Source organism: Ranitomeya variabilis, chromosome 4, assembly GCF_051348905.1.
Source record: "Ranitomeya variabilis isolate aRanVar5 chromosome 4, aRanVar5.hap1, whole genome shotgun sequence".
Classification (NCBI taxonomy): Eukaryota; Metazoa; Chordata; class Amphibia; order Anura; family Dendrobatidae; genus Ranitomeya; species Ranitomeya variabilis.
Genome location: NC_135235.1, coordinates 75,779,206 through 75,799,177, shown reverse-complemented (window position 1 = coordinate 75,799,177; position 19,972 = coordinate 75,779,206). Strand labels below are relative to the sequence as shown.

Genomic DNA, 19,972 nt, shown 5'->3' with positions numbered 1-19,972 from the left:
ATATTGATAAAGAATCCCCTACTAACTCAGACTGTGAAGTCCACTGTTCACTGTCAGAACATTCATAATTATTCTGATCTTACAGTTTAATTTTCACATTGCGGAATGATCATATACATGGACTGTAATATCCAAGTCTTGTGCATTATATTATTTGAGTCTTCATCAATAAGTACATGCCCTGAAAGCATAGACGGAGGGTAAACGCTGTGCTGCAGAGGATATGGGGTAGATATTTGGCCAGATGATCATTAGGCTTGGCTTAGAATGTGCCCTCACCTGTGACACTCCGTTCATTGCTGGGAACTTGGCGTTTTGCGAGCCATGTTTACCAGTGCACTGGCAGTGTGATTTAATCCCAAATTTATCTCGAAGGACGTGCATTGCCTCGAGGAGATCTGTCAGAACTGAAGAAAAAATAAATAAAATAAAACCTGATGAGTTATATAACAAGAAATAATACAACGCAGGTTACACACTTGCGTGTTTCATGTTGAGTATGGACAGTGATGAACAGACAGGTCTCCAGACCCAAACTCAATAGCCTCAAACATAAATGAGACCATGTTTGTGCCAGGAGCCCCGCAGCCGGTCCAAACACATCAGTCTGCGCTCGGGTCACAGAAGTGTGAAACAGTGTTCATATTAGGAATAATATTTCATCAAGTATTAAACACATACGAGGTTCCCAAATCTCAAGGTTTGGGGGGAGTGAGGGGGACACACTTACCCGAGCTGGGGATAATCTGTGTAGGCATTAGGTGCTTGTAATCATGCGGCTGTCCTTTCACACATTTCAACCAGGTGTACAACTCTTTATCTGGAAGGACACAAGTTATTGTGAGTCTCTAAAAACCATCCAGCAATAAATCAGAATCTGTCATCTCAAAACGACCGTTCAAACAAAGCAGAGGCGCTCAGTGCACCCTTGACATGCCCGAAGGGTTGACTGAACCTCACCAACTACTTGCTTTCCATCAATTTCCACCCTCTGTATCCTGTAAAGCCAGAGCTGTCAAAGAAGAGGACGGCGAATGATGGAAAACATGAAGGTGGGAAGATGCTAGGGTGCACAGAGAGCTTGTGCTCGGTTTGATGAGTCTTTTTTTCCCATAAGACTTTTTAAAATACAGCTTACATTTATGTCAGTGCATCAGAACAGCATCACATTTGTAACCAACACTTTTTTGCATGCTACTTTGGATGTTTTATTGCAGAGATATTCTCCGTATATAGTGGCACACAGATCCCTTTAGATTTTTGTGCCATTAGTGGGGAAATGTGGTGTTAGCTGTGAAGTTTTTTTTACCCTGATTCTTACCTTCTCCCCCAGCGATGCACGCAGGGCAGAAATAGGCTATGTTCCCACTAAAGTTCTTTTGAACAGTTTTAGGACCAGTTGTTCCCCAACTCTCCAATCAAATCTCATGGCTTTTAAACTGTTTTTTTGGAGCTTCTGCTCCAAAAATGCAGCAAAAACAAACAAGTAAACAAAGCCTAACTATTTCTGCCTCGTCTGTACAACTGGACAGAGAAGATCTGAATCATTCAATGAAGTGACTCTTACATTAAAAGTATTTGTGCTGCCCATTGCAATCAGCCAGAGCTCCACTTTCATTATTTACATCGCCCTGGAGAAAAGAAGAACTTTCGACTAATACACCCCATATTTCCACACTCACAAAAATCCAAACACTCTTACAGAGTTTTCCAGCAATTGACATAAAATAAAAAGTATTAATACTACTCTAACCAGGCCCCTGCACCCTTCCCTGGTCCCCCCATCCATTATATTTTACTATGATCCTCTATGGCCACTTTTATGGTAAGGCCAACTGTAGCAGTCGAGTTGCAGCACAAACTACAGCTGTGGTCTGCCATATTCTTTTTCTTTTTAAACAATTACTTGATTTGATTTTGCAGGTAAAAAAAAACAAACTGTGTGCCTACTAAATGAAGAGGTTGTTTAACAAGCAATAAAAAACCTGCAGTGGACAATGGCTTGGTTGCGGCCACACCACGGCTGCTCCATTTGGCCTTACCCTTACGGAGACTTGTTACCTTAACATTACAAGATTATTTTTAAGAAATTTTCAATCAATCTTGGCACTTTCCAACTTCATAGGCTGCCTCTGTGGACACGGTGCCCTTGGATCAATGAACATCCTTACAAAAGTTATTTACAGCGATACACCCTGTCCTGTGAGGTCTTCACTAAATCATAGCATTTTGACAGGTAATTTACACTGCTGCTCGGAGCAGGGGAAGCCATTTACCCATTTTTACCATCATTCTGACAGAATTCGTAGGTCATTAAATATACAGGGATTTGATCAATTCCATTTATCATAGTATGGATTTATGTTTTAATTTGATTAAAACCCCCGACCCTACAAAAACTCCGAATGATTTATTAATGAAACTGTCTGATCTATGTATCCAATCACATCTATTCACTCTACATTAATGACATGAGGACAGTAGGTCGGCACTGAGGCGCTGGAGGTTGTACAGAGGTTGGACAGGGAGCTCCAACAGCTGCAGGTACCTTTCCTTGCAACCAGAAAAAATGTAAAACCTGTCCATTTATAATGACCACGGACAAGATAAAGATCCCCAATTCACATCAGGACTACAAGATACCAGGTACATTCAGCTGCGTCACTTCTAATGTGGTGTACCTAATTATTTGTACTAAATGTCCAACTGGGGGTCTGTATGTGGGGGAGACAGGGCAGAAACTGAGAACAAGGATGAACTCTCATCGCCATACAATAAGAGAAAAAAGAATGGATATACCTGTGGCAATACATTTCTGTCTCCCAAATCATAACATTATGGACATGAAATTACTTGTATTAAAGGGTAACTTCAAATCGCAGAAAGACAGGAGAGTAATAATAATCTTTATTTTTATATAGCGCTAACATATTCCGCAGCGCTTTACAGGTTGCACACATTATCATCGCTGTCCCCGATGGGGCTCACAATCTAAATTCCCTATCAGTATGTCTTTGGAATGTGGGAGGAAACCAGAGTGCCCGGAGGAAACCCACGCAAACACGGAGAGAACATACAAACTCTTTGCAGATGTTGTCCTTGGTGGGGCTTGAACCCAGGACTCCAGCGCTGCAAGGCTGCTGTGCTAACCACTGCGCCACCGAGAGTCTGGGAATATAAACTGATGACAACCTTTGACACTCTAAATGCAGGAATGAATGTGTCACACGGATTTATGTCTTTTTACATCAACTAACTACAACTAAGGAACTTGCCCATCAGACCATGTGGGGTCATCACAACAGAGACCCTAATCACAGGACAATAAAACAATCCTTATCTAAGAATTGGCCCAATATTTATGGACGTAACTGTTTATCACCCATGGTAATTCTGCTTCATGTCACCTGGCTTATCCATGGTTTTTTTCCCCTCTCCCTTTTTTTTTTTCTATACTACGTTGTGCATAAATATGTGATTCTTCAGAATTTGTTTTAGTCTTTGCCTGATGAAGAGACGTATGTAGTCTCGAAAGCTTGCAATTTGTTACCATCTTTTCAGTTAGCCATTAAAAGGTCTCATCCTCTGAGGACTCTCAATTCTAAATATTTTAATATAAAATAAATAATGGTGTGAATGCTCATGGCACCAATCAGATGGGGCTTTCTTTTTTTGAAAGGTTGAGTTTCAGTGGTCGGAGACCAAACAATCAGATAACTTTGACCCTTAAGGACGCAACTAATTTTCGTTTTTACACTTTCTATTTTTCCTCCCTTCTTTTTAGAGTAATAACTACTTTACTATCCACATACCCCTTGTTATTTGTTGGACACAATGTATAGTTTTGAATGACACCAGTCACTTTTCCAAATAATATAAAGGAAAATGGGAAAAATATTCAAATTAGGGTGAAACACTATTGTTTGATACGCATGAATACTGTACAGCTCAGCCTGTGCCCACTCCAAGAAGTGATAGTGTGCCACTGAGCGGGGAGGTATTAAGCCGCTTATTTAACCCTAAATTCTTCATCAAGAACATGCCATAGCAGAAACCAATATCAATACAAGACTGGGCCATAAAATCACGCAATATAGATTCTTTATACTTATCCGGACTTAGTGGCCTACGCCTCAGACCCTTGAGCTTTTCCTAAATGACAAAGCCATGAAACCGAAGAGTTTAGCAGAAATGTCTACCAAAAGATTAGGAATTAAAAAAAAAAAAATTCTGAAACGTCTTGCTGTACTTGACACAAGGGGGGTTTCTGCGGTACAGAAATAGTAATTCACTCCCTACAGAAGCGGTGAGCTGCTTCCTAAGCATTTCTGCAGGGAAAACACTGCGCAGAATGGAGCGCTTCATGTGAACTAACCTCGAGAACTTTTCCTTTCCTTCGCCTTGTAACAATCCAGACAGACCACAAATCCACATTTCTGGCAGACCCAGTGAACGTTGAACAAGGTGGCTTCACAGGCATCGCACATCTCGCGGACTCCGCGCACCGCTCGCTTCCAGGCTATTTTTGCTGAAAGGCAGAATGGTTTTAGAAAAACATGAACATCTGCTCTGTACAAACATTTGCTTTATGGACTATTTTTTTTGGTCAATGACCTTGGTTGATAGAGGAAAAATATGCACTGAAATCTATCAGCTGCACAGAACGTCCCTCGTGGGATCCCAACATGGGTAACACCAAGATATCAGATTGACCTCTTAGTTGCCACAGCCCAAGGACAAGCTCTGTATGGTCGGTGCCTCCAATTTCTATAATAATTTGCAGCCATTTCACTGATTAGTAATGCACCAAATTACTGGAGATCACTCAAGAGACTAGGGGACAATTGGCTTCACAGTATACAGGGAAAGATATTTCTAAAATGCAGTAAATGAAACGTAAGGGGTTGTTTCCAGATGAAACTTCAGGAGTGCACGGCTCCCGGATCTTCCTGCCTTGATGTGGGGGCAATGAGCGCCAAAAGACTGACAGTCACGCGAGTGGTCCAAACTGTGCTCCCTCTCAAGATGCTAGCACAGGCAATGTTGCCGTCATAGCATGGGAGAAGCAGAGATGGACTGAGGCTGGCTGGAAAAAGCAACCCAGCCAGCTCTAGAGCGGCATTACAGGCTGTAAGGCATAAAGCCAGCTCATGGAGCCCAATACTTGGTTGGGTAACCTAAGAGAATGGAGTGGTACATTGCAAAGTTGCTTGTGTTGGGAAAAAACATCTCACAGAACTTAACGAAATTGTCTCTTCAGAGAGGAAGAGGACTAGAACTCTTAACATGTCACTCTCCACAAGGAGAAACGATACTTTTTGGATCCAGAAATTAAGGAAAGCAGTTCCGTAGCAGCCAGTGACAGGTACACCATCAGGAATAGCTACACTAAAGCAGAAGGACCTACCAACATTTATTACCCACATTGATTGGAAGGAAGATCCCCCATAAGGTTAGGCTTCCTATACAGGGCAGAGCCGTGTGCAGCACGCTGGAAGGCAGCACATGGAGTCCTCCTTGTATTCTATTAATCTCTTCTAAGGTATGTGATCTCTGCAAGGCTGCATCTGATTGAGAACTAGGGCTACAAGGTCAATTAGAACATCTACAGATTTATTATTTCAACCTGTGAGTTGTAAATGTTTCCGATGTGCATGCAACTTTTCTGCAATTTGGCTTTTTATACAGCAAAATCTCAGCTCTAAAATAGTCACCATCGAGCACAAATGTTTTTGGTCACACAATTTGCATGATAATTTCTATGGCGTTACACGTTGCCGAAGAACTTACGGTGGACACGCACAGAGGAACACTGGGCCCCACAGAAATGTATAGGTCTCCTATTACAACCCACAGGATTACTGAACCATAAAACAACCATCTGCATGAGGCCGAAATCAGAAGGGACACTATTCGTGAAGGGCCTCACTGATTTAACAGTTTTCTTCTTACGGTAAAGGTCATCTGTTCACATCTGCTTTGTGGTTTCCGTTTATAAAGGAAACCATGAAGTAGAGTCAGTCCTGTCACACAACAAGACACCGACAACACTGGTCCGGATCACTTATAAAGGGATGCCGAGATGTCTGGGCTGCGTGCCTCTGCCTCACATAACCGCCTCTGATACAGGTGTGAACACAGCCGTGGCCTTCTACAGTCCAGAAACATTTTGTGGACAGGCACGCTAACCCCATCAATCTGGTAATCTATGCTAGTATACTTTATTTCTACCATTAAAGTAACAAATACTAAAGAGATGCTGAAAAGCAGTCGCTATCATTTCTGCTCTCCCCTACTGATCCTTCATAATATTCAAACACACTCTTTAATAAAAGGAAACAATAGCTCCATACACAATGACTACTATCAATTATTCATGGCATTTTATTGTTCATTGTTCTTCATCTTCCACTTTTTAGTTTTTTCTTATGGGAAAGATTTGGGGGAGAAGGGCCATTTATTAGATTTATATTGCCGGATACAATCTTGCAGGTTTTATAGGAAGCGGGAGCAATATCTGTCACAGAAACATTCAGTAAGTAAGATTATAATTTTCATTTCCAGAGGTAGTATTAAATATAACTGAATAGTTCACGCTACCAAATAATAATAATAATAATAAAAAAAAAAAGATGATAAGCCTACCATTAAAGCAAATGTCATTTCTTAGCCAAACGCAGAACGCGGTAGCCTTAGGCCCTGCTCTTCCTGCCTCATATATACGATTTGGCCTGGGTTGTAGAGACTTCACGGCACTATGAAATAATTCGGACTAATGACCACAATATTATCCCCCTCGCTCTACCAGAAGTAGAGACACGGATTGAATTTGCAGCCCTGTGTTGGTGAACCTTGCAGCATCCATTCATCATCCCGACCTACTTAATGAATGCATTTGCCTGGCTGCGGATGGTTCCCGCATTCGGCATTTACAGGGGGGCTTAGTGTGTGATCGGGATGTGAGACCCCCCACTGTACATAAAAACATGCCAGTCGATACAGACACAGTGCGAGGCGGCACGTACCATCCTTCTTCACCCAAGACATAGCAGCTTTCTCAGACGTCACCATCTGGCAGAATTTATCGCCGATGTAACCCAAGATATACTTAATGGATTCGAGGTCCAATTCATCATCTTCATAGTTTTCGTGCGTCCACAAACTCAGTGCTTCATCATCGTATTGGTCAGGGGTAGAGAATCCATCTATTCGAACGACACCATTCTTACTGAAAGATAACCTGAAACACAGCAGAAAAATAATTGTTTCAGTGCCAGCAGCGCTGTGCCCTGCGCGAGCGCCAGCCATCCATCTCTGCCTTAACTTTTCATGCAGATTGTTCTGGGCTTCTATCACTTCTAAACCACAATCGCCTCAATTTTTTATTTTCATTTAAACCAAAAGAGGCTTTTCTGGGCAGATATCGCACATTACTACACAGAGGAAGCCAGCGGCGATCGGCCCTCATTCCAGGGAACAGGACATGTTATTCTGCACTAATTGTAAGGAACACAGAATTCTTGGCATTTGGATGTTCCCGATGGTCTGTTGTATGGATTTAATGACATCTGAAGGCAATTTAGAAAACGAGACCCTTGGAGTACACTACAAGAGTTTTCCATTCACTGCAACACTCAAAGTCATCATTTATAGCCCGTCATACAAATAAGGACTATGTATATACACTGGGCTAGATGGTCCAGTGACCCGTGCAGGTGTCCAGATGGCTCCTAAAAATTGGCAATGTATTTAGTTAGCTTTTAAAAGAGGGGGGGGGGGGGGAAACAGTCAATCCCCCATCTCTGCAGATTTAGAACTGAAGGCCCTATTCACACCTGCTTCCAGGCCACATAGCGGCTGTAGAGAGACTAATTCTTGGTTTCTTTTTTTACTTTATATATGAAGTTATGGTATCTTGCATGGTCTCCGTCCTGGAAAAGACCCATTTATTCAGGATTGCTCAGGGCACATCACACATTAGGGTGCAACCTGATGATGGTATAAGTCAGAGAAAGATTGGAGCGCAATGCTCGGACTGACTGGCGGCTCTCCCGACCAGAGAGTGACAGCATCATGTATTTCAATACGGCCATCACTCTCAGGTCAGGAGAACCGCCAGCCACTCAATGCACGGCGTTTTGATCTCGGTCTGATTTATACGGCTGTCCGACTGCGCCATTACTGTGATTTACCTACCATGGCACATTACAAGAGGATAAAAGTAATTTTCACCCAAAAATAAGACGGTCATTAGGTGCAAAGGCACATATTAAAGTTTCCAATAAACCCTGGACAGTAGAGATGAATAAATCGCTTTGTGCAATCTGGTCCATGGTTCTAGGTGAGATCGCAGGCTTGGCTTATGATTAGGCAGGCTGGTGAGATGTCTCTGTGCCACTCATATGATGTCACACCAGGTTGGCAAATGAAAAACCATGCTGGGGCACCTGGAAACTCAGGAAATTTCTGCAGCTCCTGTCCATGGCCAGAGAGCAATGACTTAGGCTAGTTTCACACTAGCGTTAACTGCAATACGTCGCAAATGCGTCGTTTTGCCGAAAATACGCATCCAGCAAAAGTTCTTGCTGGATACGTTTTTTCGTCATAGACTAACATTAGCGACGCATTTGCGACGCATTGCCAAACGTCGCGTCCGTTTTGCGACGCTTGGGCGTGTGGTAGCGGACCGTCGGGAGAAAAAAACGTTTTTTGCTCCCGATGGTCCACTTTTTCCGACCGCGCATGCGCGGCCGGAACTCCGCCCCCACCTCCCCGCACCTCACAATGAGGCAGCGGATGCGTGGGAAAAATGCATCCGCTGCCCCCGTTGTGCGGCGGAGACCACCCTAGCGTCGGGAACGTCGGCCCGACGCACAGCGACGGGTTGTTCCCGACGCTAGTGTGAAACTAGCCTTAGAGAACAGGGTTGTGCAAAGCGATCCGATCATCTCTACTGGGTGGCCATCAGCTGAACACTCAGTTGGCCGACAGATGCTCATCCCAATCCCTTATAGAAAGGTTTGCTCAACGCAGCCAAGTGTGCCCATGTTCTTATTTGGGAGAATAATAATTAAAAAAAGCAAAAAAAAACTCTGGCAGCAATATTAAGAATCGGTATGCAGAAGTCCAACTTCCCAATCCCCCTTTTTCTTGCCATCACGCTAAAACAATCCTGAGCGCATTAGAGGCGCGTCTCCTCCAGACATAAGTGATTTTGTGCCGATATTCATCTAATGTGTACTGGCCGGATCTCACAGACTAAAAAATTTCCTGTACTGCAGGAAAATAAAGGCTCTAATACAAATTACACAAGAGATGCCCTAACCCGCCATTTTTTGCCAATCTAATGGGTATTGGACCTCATAAAAGATGATGTTGGGGGGAGAGGAATAACCTTCCCTTTATTTGGTGGCAAGACAGACCTTTGTCGGAGAAATCCAATTCTTTTAAAAACTAAGGTGGAACTGGAAAGTCATATTTTATCTCATTTCGCCATGATTCACGGCGATACATAGTACAAACATTACTGCTAAATATTTAATGCACAGTAGTGAAATATATTGAGCCTACAAGACTCCTAATTACCTGCGGAAATAATAGAATCTGCAGAAAACTGGAGAGTGTGTAGACTCTTCTCCTTTCTTGGTGCGGATCAGACGACATTCCCGGCATTTCTGCAAGTTTGGCCCAATCTCACAGCAAGAGTCGTCCTGCAGGAAAGATTCCCCGGTCTGCTTGAGTTTCTTCACTTTCCTCCAGTCCTTTAATACTGAACGAGGTATGCCAGCTGAAACCACAAGACAACCAGTGTCAGTAAGGAAACAAGGCGACGGCATGTGCACAACGTGGCCCTAATAAGGACGAGGCTAGCAGAGCGGCATTTTCTTAACAGAAATGAAAACCACATAATTCAAGATCGCTCTTTATTCTGAGGAACCAGAGAGTGCAGTAATAATCTCATCTATGCCACGTGTCACTAAGGCTCACGTGCTGAAAAGGAAGCCAGCAGCAGAAAACGGCCTATGGTTTTAATCAGGTGTTTGTGTTACATTTATTTTTAAAAACATTTTAGTAATGTCATTTGGGGGGGGGGGGGTTCATGTCACGAAAAAAAAAATTAAAATAGTAATCTTGCCATTTTCACACTGGCCACTGTTTTGTTTTTTGTTTTTTTTAGACTCTTAGGGTACCGTCTCACTATACGATTTACCAACGATCACGACCTGCGATACGACCTGGCCGTGATCGTTGGTAAGTCGTTGTGTGGTCGCTGGGGAGCTGTCACACAGACCGCTCTCCAGCGACCAACGATGCCGAGGTTCGCTGGTAACCAGGGTAAACATCGGGTTACTAAGCGCAGGGCCGTGCTTAGTAACCCGATGTTTACCGTGGTTACCAGCGTAAAAGTAAAAAAAAAAAAAAAGAAACGTACATACTCACCATCTGATGTCCGTCAGGTCCCTTGCCGTCTGCTTCCTGCTCTGACTGAGTGCCGCCGTACAGTGAGAGCAGAGTGCAGCGGTGACGTCACCGCTGTGATCTGCTCTCACTTTCCGGCTGGCAGACAGTCAGAGCGGGAAGCAGACGGCAAGGGACCTGACGGACATCAGATGGTGAGTATGTACGTTTTTGTTTTTTTTTACTTTTACGCTGGTAACCACGGTAAACATCGGGTTACTAAGCGCGGCCCTGCGCTTAGTAACCCAATGTTTACCCTGGTTACCAGCGAACGCATCGCTGGATCGCTGTCACACACAACGATCCAGCGATGTCAGCGGGAGATCCAGCGACGAAAGAAAGTTTCAAACGATCTGTTACGACGTACGATTCTCAGCAGGGTCCCTGATCGCTGCTGCGTGTCAGACACTGCGAGATCGTAACTATATCGCTAGAACGTCACGAATCGTGCCGTCGTAGCGATGAAAATGCCACTGTGTGACAGTACCCTTACTGCCAGGAACAGTTTTCAGAAAGCTCATTATCAGAGGCAGAATTACAATGACAGGTAACACCTCTATACACAGCTGGTAACACAGGCTCCACAAAACACAGCTCCTCTGCTCAATACAAAAGATAGGGCTGAGGCATGTTAATTGTGGCTATGTACATGTATTGTTTCCTAAAACAACAAGAAGTTAAGAGTCTAAAAAAGCCCAAGTGGCCAGTGTGAACATTGCAACATTTCAATAATTTTTAATACAGTTATTAATTAGTGATGAGCGAACATGCTCTGATAACGTGTTATCAGAGTATCTTGTTTGTTGGGCGATCCTCGCATGTGTTGTGGCTGTCTAACAGCATACATAATATCTGAGCACCCACAAGACATGTTCACTGATCACTATTAGTAATAATAATAATAATAATAAGTTTAAAAATTGCCAAAGATACTAAATAAGAAAAAAAATGTAAACACAAACCCGCCACAATCAAAATAATTGGTAATTTTTATATAATGGCTTCTTTGTCGCCTTCAATGTGAAATATAATGACACAATGTTTTCAGTGCCATGAAAGAAAGCGGATCTGTCGCCAGATTTTACAAAATCTATTAAATAGATATCTTAAACCTGATGGTGCTGGTGTAATTACTTTACCAATTCATGTCAAATGGGTTATATAACGCTTACCGTACTGTAATTTGAGGAATATTTAAGACCAGCTAGAGTTCATTTTAATCCCCGGCAGGGAAACTTCCATAAAAGATGATACAGCTATTCGGACACACACTGGCCAGGTTAGGCTTGATCACATCTATGAGATCTCTATATTAATGAGTGCCGTTTGCACTGTGAAATCTGGAAACAGATCCACTTTAATGTTGACAGCTTTTTCTAAGAGTATTAAATATTTACAATGGATTTAAGGAGGATCATGTTTGTGCTCATTAGTGTACAGCAGAGTCTGGCAGACTGACCACAACGCCCCTGAGGCAATGATGGAAAAGTGGTGGTTCTTAAAGAGACCAGCTTAATATTAAGTATTACAGGCAAGGCTCCATGGGAGAAAATACATCTCCACCACCCTCTTCTTTGATGGACAGCATTGATTTCATAGAGCCAGAGACGGGTGGAAATCGAGGGAAGAAAAGCAGGTGGGAAGGTGTATATAAAAGATTGACCCCAACATGGAGCGCCGTCAGTCCCTTTACGGACTACAGTCAGACTGCTAGACCTTGCTTTAATACTGATGATGGGCAAAATCTGTGTATTTACCACACATTTGTGGTCAATAGTGTAAAGCAAGGCTTGGCTGAATGAGGGTCGCAGCCTTGAAGCAACATTGGGGAAGTACCGGTTTACCGTAAAGATACCATCTCTGGGAGGACTAATTTGCACACATTGCATCTATAGGGGTAGTTACACTTCATGATTACCGGGACTGAGTATTCCTAGGAATGCTTGATTCCTGATAATCCTACAGAGTAAACAGGCTGACGATCAAACAAAGATGGAGCAAAGCGATCGTCGGCTGAAATGCACCTGAAGACTCCATACGGAGCTGGTGTCTTTAAGGAGAACGAGTACTTCCCGCGCGCTACCTCTGATAACACAGACAGTATGTAACCGTTACAAGCATTGCTGCCTTCCCCAGGTCTTGCTTCTGTTAAACAGCTAATTTTGCCAAGGGAAGCCACGGACCAGGCCGATATTTCTACAGGAGAATACACAATATAATACGGTGGCCATTCCAATGGACGACCCGAAAACTCGAGAATGGATTGTGACTTTCCCCATTCCAGTACATGGGGGCTATAAGCACGGGCCATAACAGGACGTATGGACAGTTGTCCTCATTAGACAGTCCCCATTTAGTTCTTTAAAATAGTCAAACAAGCCAAATTCAGGACAGACCCATCACTCGTGACGGGCTATTTATGTAGTGGTGCCTTCGTTCATTGTACAATTTTCATGTCAACATCTTAATTACGACTTCGTATAATCAGACTGCCCACAGAACAGGAATAGCTGTGGGTCGCTCATATTTCCAGGAGCAGTGGAGTTCACAGACACAGAAAATAGCCTGCAGAAAGACAAACAGCCCAGTGACTAACGAGAGGAGTGTAAACCCACCCCGGAGCACGCACCGCTGCTAGAGCCGTCTGTAAAAACATGGCAATCATTTACTCATGAAGTGATGGGGGGGGATCATGAATGCGGCTTCAGTCACAGCCTGACTTTACTTAAGATTTAATTGCAAATCCCCAAACATGAAAAGATCTGGTAATTTAACACTCAGTTTCAGTGTGGTTACCAGAAAAAATGAATATATTATGTGCACTACATGGTGGGTGTTCTCAGACTCAAACATGTCAAATGAAGAGGTGGAAGGGATACAGCGCTCATTGTACTGGACGTCTCATGCCCTCATCACTAACTGGAGGAGAGGAGAGGATCGGAGCCGTCAGTATTCACAGGTCATCTCATACACTGGAAGATGGCCCACAAAACCAATAATGAGCGGATCGGAGCCGTCAGTATTCACAGGTCATCTCATACACTGGAAGATGGCCCACAAAACCAATAATGAGCGGATCGGAGCCGTCAGTATTCACAGGTCATCTCATACACTGGAAGATGGCCCACAAAACCAATAATGAGCGGATCGGAGCCGTCAGTATTCACAGGTCATCTCATACACTGGAAGATGGCCCACAAAACCAATAATGAGCGGATCGGAGCCGTCAGTATTCACAGGTCATCTCATACACTGGAAGATGGCCCACAAAACCAATAATGAGCGGATCGGAGCCGTCAGTATTCACAGGTCATCTCATACACTGGAAGATGGCCCACAAAACCAATAATGAGCGGATCGGAGCCGTCAGTATTCACAGGTCATCTCATACACTGGAAGATGGCCCACAAAACCAATAATGAGCGGATCGGAGCCGTCAGTATTCACAGGTCATCTCATACACTGGAAAATGGCCTACAAAACCAATAATGAGCGGATCGGAGCCGCCAGGATTCACAGGTCATCTCATACACTGGAAGATGGCCCACAAAACCAATAATGAGCGGATCGGAGCCGTCAGTATTCACAGGTCATCTCATACACTGGAAGATGGCCTACAGCGGCGCCACACACAGCCCCTGCGTGCCGCCACACACAGCCCCTGCGCGCCGCCACACAACAGCCTCTGCGCGCCACCACACAGCCCCTGCGCGCCGCCACACACAGACCCTGCGCGCCGCCACACAACAGCCTCTGCGCGCCGCCACAGCCCCTGCGCGCCGCCACACACAGCCCCTGCGCGCCGCCACACAACAGCCCCGGCGCGCCGCCACACAACAGCCCCGGCGCGCCGCCACACAGCCCCTGCATACTGCCACACACAGCCCCTGCGCACCACCACACAGCCTGCAACACGAAAATGAACCCTAAAAAACAGATCATTATTTCCTTCTACAATTTAAAGCTAGAAATAGCCTACATAATACATTGTACATTGCTTTACTTCGTTTTCTTGCCTTCTGTAGTTACATCCTGTGTAACCATATTTTGGCAGAATTCAGACTGTTGATTGCTACTAGACCCAGTCAGCAGAAACCCTTCCATGATGTAAAGGTCTAGGCGGCACTACAACCTGGAATTTCTGACTAAGTCCGATAATAGGACAGTACCTGGAGCACTGAGTGCACTTCCTAGAATGCAGAACGCCAGAACAAGCGTTGTACAGACACTGAACATGCAGGGAATGCGAAGCAGGCACCACAAGTTGTTGACTAGAAATGACGAGCTAAAGAATGCAAGAAACAAATCAGCCCGAAGCAGAAACCATGAGCAAGTCCTGTCACCTCAGAGGTCTTTACTGTACTACGAGGCTTAGAAGTATTTATAGCCAATGTCTACGGTTAAACTGGGAAGTGACCTAGATGGGTCTGATGCTATCTGCTAAGAATTCCCAAGAACGCTCCTCTTTCCTGTTGTTTGTACCTAAAAAAAGCTAAACACACAGCGTGGACAAGATCCAAGAGCAAGAAACAAAAAGAGCTGAGCCCTGGTATAAATAATAACATGTGGCTCCCATACAGCGCCTGATACTTACTGCTGGAACTACTGCTCTGTAACTTCAGCTTGCTCTTCTCCTTGGCACTACGGCTAAGAATACCGTTGGGTTTGATTTCCTCCTCTCTGTCAGTGTCACCTTTTCGCCTCTGCATATCATTTTGCTTCTTTTTGTACGTCGGCTTGGGCTGACGTTTCAGCCTTTGTCCAGACTTGCTCTCGCTTTCATCCGAGTCCTCAGTTTCGGAGCCAGATTCGTAAGTCCTTTTAACCCTCCTCCTGGTAAGCCTATCTTCCTTGGGAGACTTGTCCTCCTGCGCTCGAAGGTCCATACTATTCTGCAGCTCGCTAGAGGTTGAAGCAATCAGATTAACAGTACAAGGCTTAATGATTTCAGAGACCATGGTGCTGCCCGAACTCTCTGGCTTGCTGTTAGTGTTTTTATCTTCTTCTGAGTGTCGGGTGAGCCAGGCCTTTTTCAGTTTTGTGTGATAGTTTGGCTGGCTGCATTGGGAAGCCAGCCCAGTGCCTGCAGAGCTTGTTGTGTTTGTGGAGCTGCAGGGTGCGCTGCTTTCTGGAGAGCCTGAAGCTGCAAAGGTCTGATTTTTCACAGCTATGGTCTCGGGATCATTGGCATTAGTGCTTTTCAACTGAGCTGCAGCCAAAGCCGCCTTGTGCTTTTTTAGATGGATGAAATCACTTGAAGTGGGATATAAAGAGTTGGGCTGAATTGCACTTGCAGTTTTGCTACTGGCTGAAGCGGCGGTGCTGACGGTAACCTCTTGAGCTGGCGGCACGGTAGGATTTGCAGATATTGTACTGGTGCTTTCTATCACTGTACATGTAGAAACAGCATTGGATAAAGAGTAAGTTACTTCTGATCCGCTGCAGCTGGAACCGCTCGTGGTGGTGGGGGCAGAGGTGGTCACGTCAGTTTTCGTGCTGCACATTATATTGGTTCCAGGTGCAGATGAACTGGGAATGTTATGTGAGGGAGCGGGAGTGATCTTCTCAAACACCACGTGAGCACTGTCTGCGTTCATCGGCGGCTGGGCAAACTTTGTAGTCTCTCTGGTTTCGATAGGCTTTGAGCAATCGGATTGATTGCTTCCAGCTGAAGATCTTTCAACAACTCTCTCCTTGGGGGCTGCCGGAGTTGCTGGCACGTTATCATACTTTGCACTGGATGGTGGGCGTACAATGACAGATGCGGTTGCCGAAGGTAACTTCACATGATTTTTCTCCGGCAGCCATTCAATTTTGCTATGATTTGGCTTATCAGTTGCTTTCCAGATTTCCTGGGTAGGCTTCTCTGTGTTCTTCTTGTAAGTTGCGGCGCCCTCCTTGGGCTCAGGAACTAGAGTTGGCGGTTTCTGAAGTTCCTGGATTTTACCTCCAGTGGTTACAGGCTGCACTGGGGTGAGCGTTGGTGGAGAAAGATTGCTGTAACCACCATCCTTCCTCTCTAGGCTGTGGTGAATTGGAGGATGGAACACAGGTGCCCTGTGCAAGGCGGGCATGCTACGGAGTGCGTTGGAGGAGGAGACGGAGAGCTGGGTTGGACTTCTGCTGTCCCCTCTGTATGAAGTGATTGTGTGCGTTGCCACCTGCTGAGGAAGCTGCTCGCTTAGTTTACCCGCTGACCCCTCTTCTGGTTGGTGTTTAATTAATGGCGGTGGCTTAGATAAGGATGACATATATGAATTAATAGCAGAAGAATTTGATGAAGGGCTGGCATTTTGCTTTTCTGGGAAGGGGTTTACGGCTTCCTTCGATGCAAATGACCTTGGCGGCTCGTTCACCACACTATTGGACAGCGTGGTGAAATAATTACTTTGTGGCAAACTTTGGGAGATGGGATTTTTTTTGTACAAATCTGATATGGGGCGCTCCACGTTGTTTTCTTGTTTTATCATGTGGCTTTTTGGGCTGCAGGCCATGATGGGCGGCACCCTGGCATAGCTGTCACGCTCATTTTCATGTGCTTTCATTTTCATGGAGAAAGATGTAGCTTCAATGTTCTCCTGAAGGATTCTCCTGTGCTCGTCCTTATACTTGCTCGGCCTCTCTCCACTGTCCGGCGCTGGGCGTGGGAGCTTTGTGTGGCTCAGTACAGGCTCCATGTAATGTCTGTGGATATGGCCGTCCTTTCCCGAGTGTGTCCGGTTGTGTTCGTGCTCAGTCTTTACGGGTGCTGAAGTTACCGAGCGCAATGATTCGCTAAACGTCTTCTTCTCCAGGTCCCTGTTGAGAAAGAAGACTGTGAAGTTTCCCTTTTTTTAATATATATTTCCATGTAAATATTTAATACAAGCAGAAACATCTGTGTTATTGCCAATGGAAATGTATTATTTATACATAATGTTCCACCTTCCAGTGGGTGGATGTGACTACTTACTCTTTATGGTGATCTGACGATGGTTTGGACAAGGGAGGACTTGAATGTGCTGCCAATTTTAGTGGTCTAAGAGGGTCAGCACTGGAGGGCCGCACAGGAAGGTGACCCATCAGTAAGCCGTCTGCTGAAGTCACAGGTGTGGGCTGGTGTAACCAGGGGCTGGCAGTGTTCTGCAAAGAGGAATAACAAATGAACAACTCAGATGGTTCGGTCTCATCCAAAATGACTAAACACGACACAAGAAGAGGTATATTTGCACTCTGCTCCTCAATGGTGCTTTAATTTGGGACAGAAGTTTGGGGGAACTGTAGACAAGATGAGCAACCCATTTCTCAACACCAAAAGTGTTGTAGACCTTTTGCTTTAAGCAGAAACACATGTAATTACACAGGTCTAATGTTTAAAAACACCTGAGGAGAAAAAAAAAAAGCTGACCCACGCCACCGACATCTTGTTGTTTTTTTTTAAGCTGTCCTGTCACTAGTACAATATATTTAGCTAGTATTACCTTATAAAGTTAATTTCTGAAAAAAATCACAGTATACTGCTTTTCTATTAAGTCAAGTGATCTCATGGCAGCTCTCACGCACCTCCACCTGAGAATTATTTGGCTTTATGTTTACTGAAGGGGTCACCTTCTCAGTTAGCAGAACTTTCTGTATGATGAAAGCACAGATCATACCTCTAGTGGGGCAGGGATAGAAGTCAAAGGGGCAGAAACAGCTATCACAGATAATGATGATGACTGCACGTCTCTAGTCAAACAATTATAATGTAGATCTCAGCTTAGCCTTATAATGTATCAGTTAATTTAGGGAATATAGGAAGAAGCATAATCAGCGTCTTCTCAGAAGGCAGAGATGGTACTGACTCAAGTTGGTCAGGTGATGCTGTATTGACGCATCATGGGATTGGTAGCAGAGCATAGAGAAATAGAAAGAAGGATGAAGGTTGGAAATTGAGAAGGAAGCCAAGGATAAGAAATCTGGTTGATAAAGTGCAGTGGGGCGTGCAGTAAATGGAGGGGAAGGCAACGTCGGAAGTATGAGCTGAACGTTTAATGTGTATTACATGTTTGTCCGATGTTCATTTTGCAACGGTCATGGATGTGGGAGAGGAAAGGGGGGGGGGGGGGGGGGAGTTAATTCCAATTTTAACATGGTTGATCTTGATGCTGTGGTTTCCTTCTCCTAAACGAGACGTGCACACTCGTAAGATGCGAGCATTCATGGGAGTTGAGGAACTCAGGTGGTATAGTCAATAACATGTTTTAGGTGGTCTGTCATCCTACACTCTTTAAAGGCTTTTCAGACTACTGAATATATGATCACTGATGGTCCAAATATTGGGATTGCCACTGACTGAGAAAATATTAGTGTGTATGTTCAACCAGCACTTGGTGTACTTGGGAGTGATAAAATGGCTATTTCAGTCATTCTTATAGCCATGAATGGAGCATTTGCGCCACTGATTGTAGATAAATATTACAATTATTCTCTATCATGTGGCTATGAGAATACATTTATTTAGTGGAAAAACCCCTTTCATAGGGAAATGAAACCAAGCCATTCACTTGTGGTGTAAAGAGCGTCATGTGTCACCATCATGAGGCTGCAGAGGAGTCATACATAGGATCGTAAAGCCACAAATATAACAGAAGTACAGAGATAAAACTAGTAAAAAAAATGGAATTAGTATCTGAAAAAGTAAACTAATTTGATATCGAAGGCATACTAAACACAATGGACAAGAGGCACTACGAACATCATTTAACCATTAAGGTAAAAGTTTCTGAGCGATAGCGGGGGGGGGGGGGGGGGGGGTTGGGGGATATAATCCCATTAAAAACAGCTGCCTGGAGGACAATAGACTACAATGAACTGCAAAGCAGAAATGAAATTATCCCCTTAATATGTGCAGCTCCCCAGAACCAGCTAATGTGCTGCTTTCTGGGTCACTGAGGGCAGTTTATGTAATCTGAAGCTCAGAACAGTAATAGGAAAATGATATATGACTACATATGGAAACTATGCATGGTATAAATGATCCCGCCAGATGTTTACATTGGCCTGCCTCTCCTGAAGGATGCTATTATAACCCAGCGATACCTCATGCCAGGCTTTTTATTTCCACTTTCCTTTAAACAGCAGTTCAAGTTCAGGGCCAGAGACCCCTCAGCAATCAGCGTGGTGGAGAATCTGGGAGGGTGCTGCTGAATGCTGAAAACCTGTTTATTTTCCTTTAACGATCGCTTCTGACCTCTTCAGAGATAGAAGCTGCAGAATCTCAGGCTTTCTAGTAAGTCAGCTCTGCTAATAATGGTTTTCCCAGGTTACGGTGGGGTGACCGCACATAGGGGATATGCAGCCTTCAGCTGCCGCATTGGCTCCGTTACGGTCACATGGAGCAGATCTGGGAAAATCCAACATTAATCAAATATTTCCACCACTGCAAAAACCTTTTCCCGTATAAATCGCAGAACAGAGAACAATGTCATTTTGTGCAATTCATAATCTGCTGTCTGTATGTATCTAGAAATTCATGACCCTCTTATTGCAAGGC

The 19,972-nt window shown here is 44.3% G+C and overlaps 1 protein-coding gene across 4 annotated transcripts in view; it reads right to left on the bottom strand.

Annotated features, from left to right (window-relative positions):
- Positions 1–19,972, bottom strand: part of JMJD1C (jumonji domain containing 1C) — a 280,338-nt gene that overhangs the window by 27,380 nt on the left and 232,986 nt on the right. For all 4 annotated transcript variants that reach the window (XM_077258765.1, XM_077258768.1, XM_077258766.1 and 1 more), the window contains 7 exons: positions 17,411–17,580; positions 15,053–17,256; positions 9,586–9,787; positions 7,026–7,240; positions 4,376–4,528; positions 731–820; positions 280–407 (listed from right to left, as the gene is read on the bottom strand). In XM_077258765.1, coding sequence (XP_077114880.1) covers positions 280–407; positions 731–820; positions 4,376–4,528; positions 7,026–7,240; positions 9,586–9,787; positions 15,053–17,256; positions 17,411–17,580 — 3,162 coding nt within the window. The remainder of the gene's footprint in view (positions 1–279; positions 408–730; positions 821–4,375; positions 4,529–7,025; positions 7,241–9,585; positions 9,788–15,052; positions 17,257–17,410; positions 17,581–19,972) is intronic.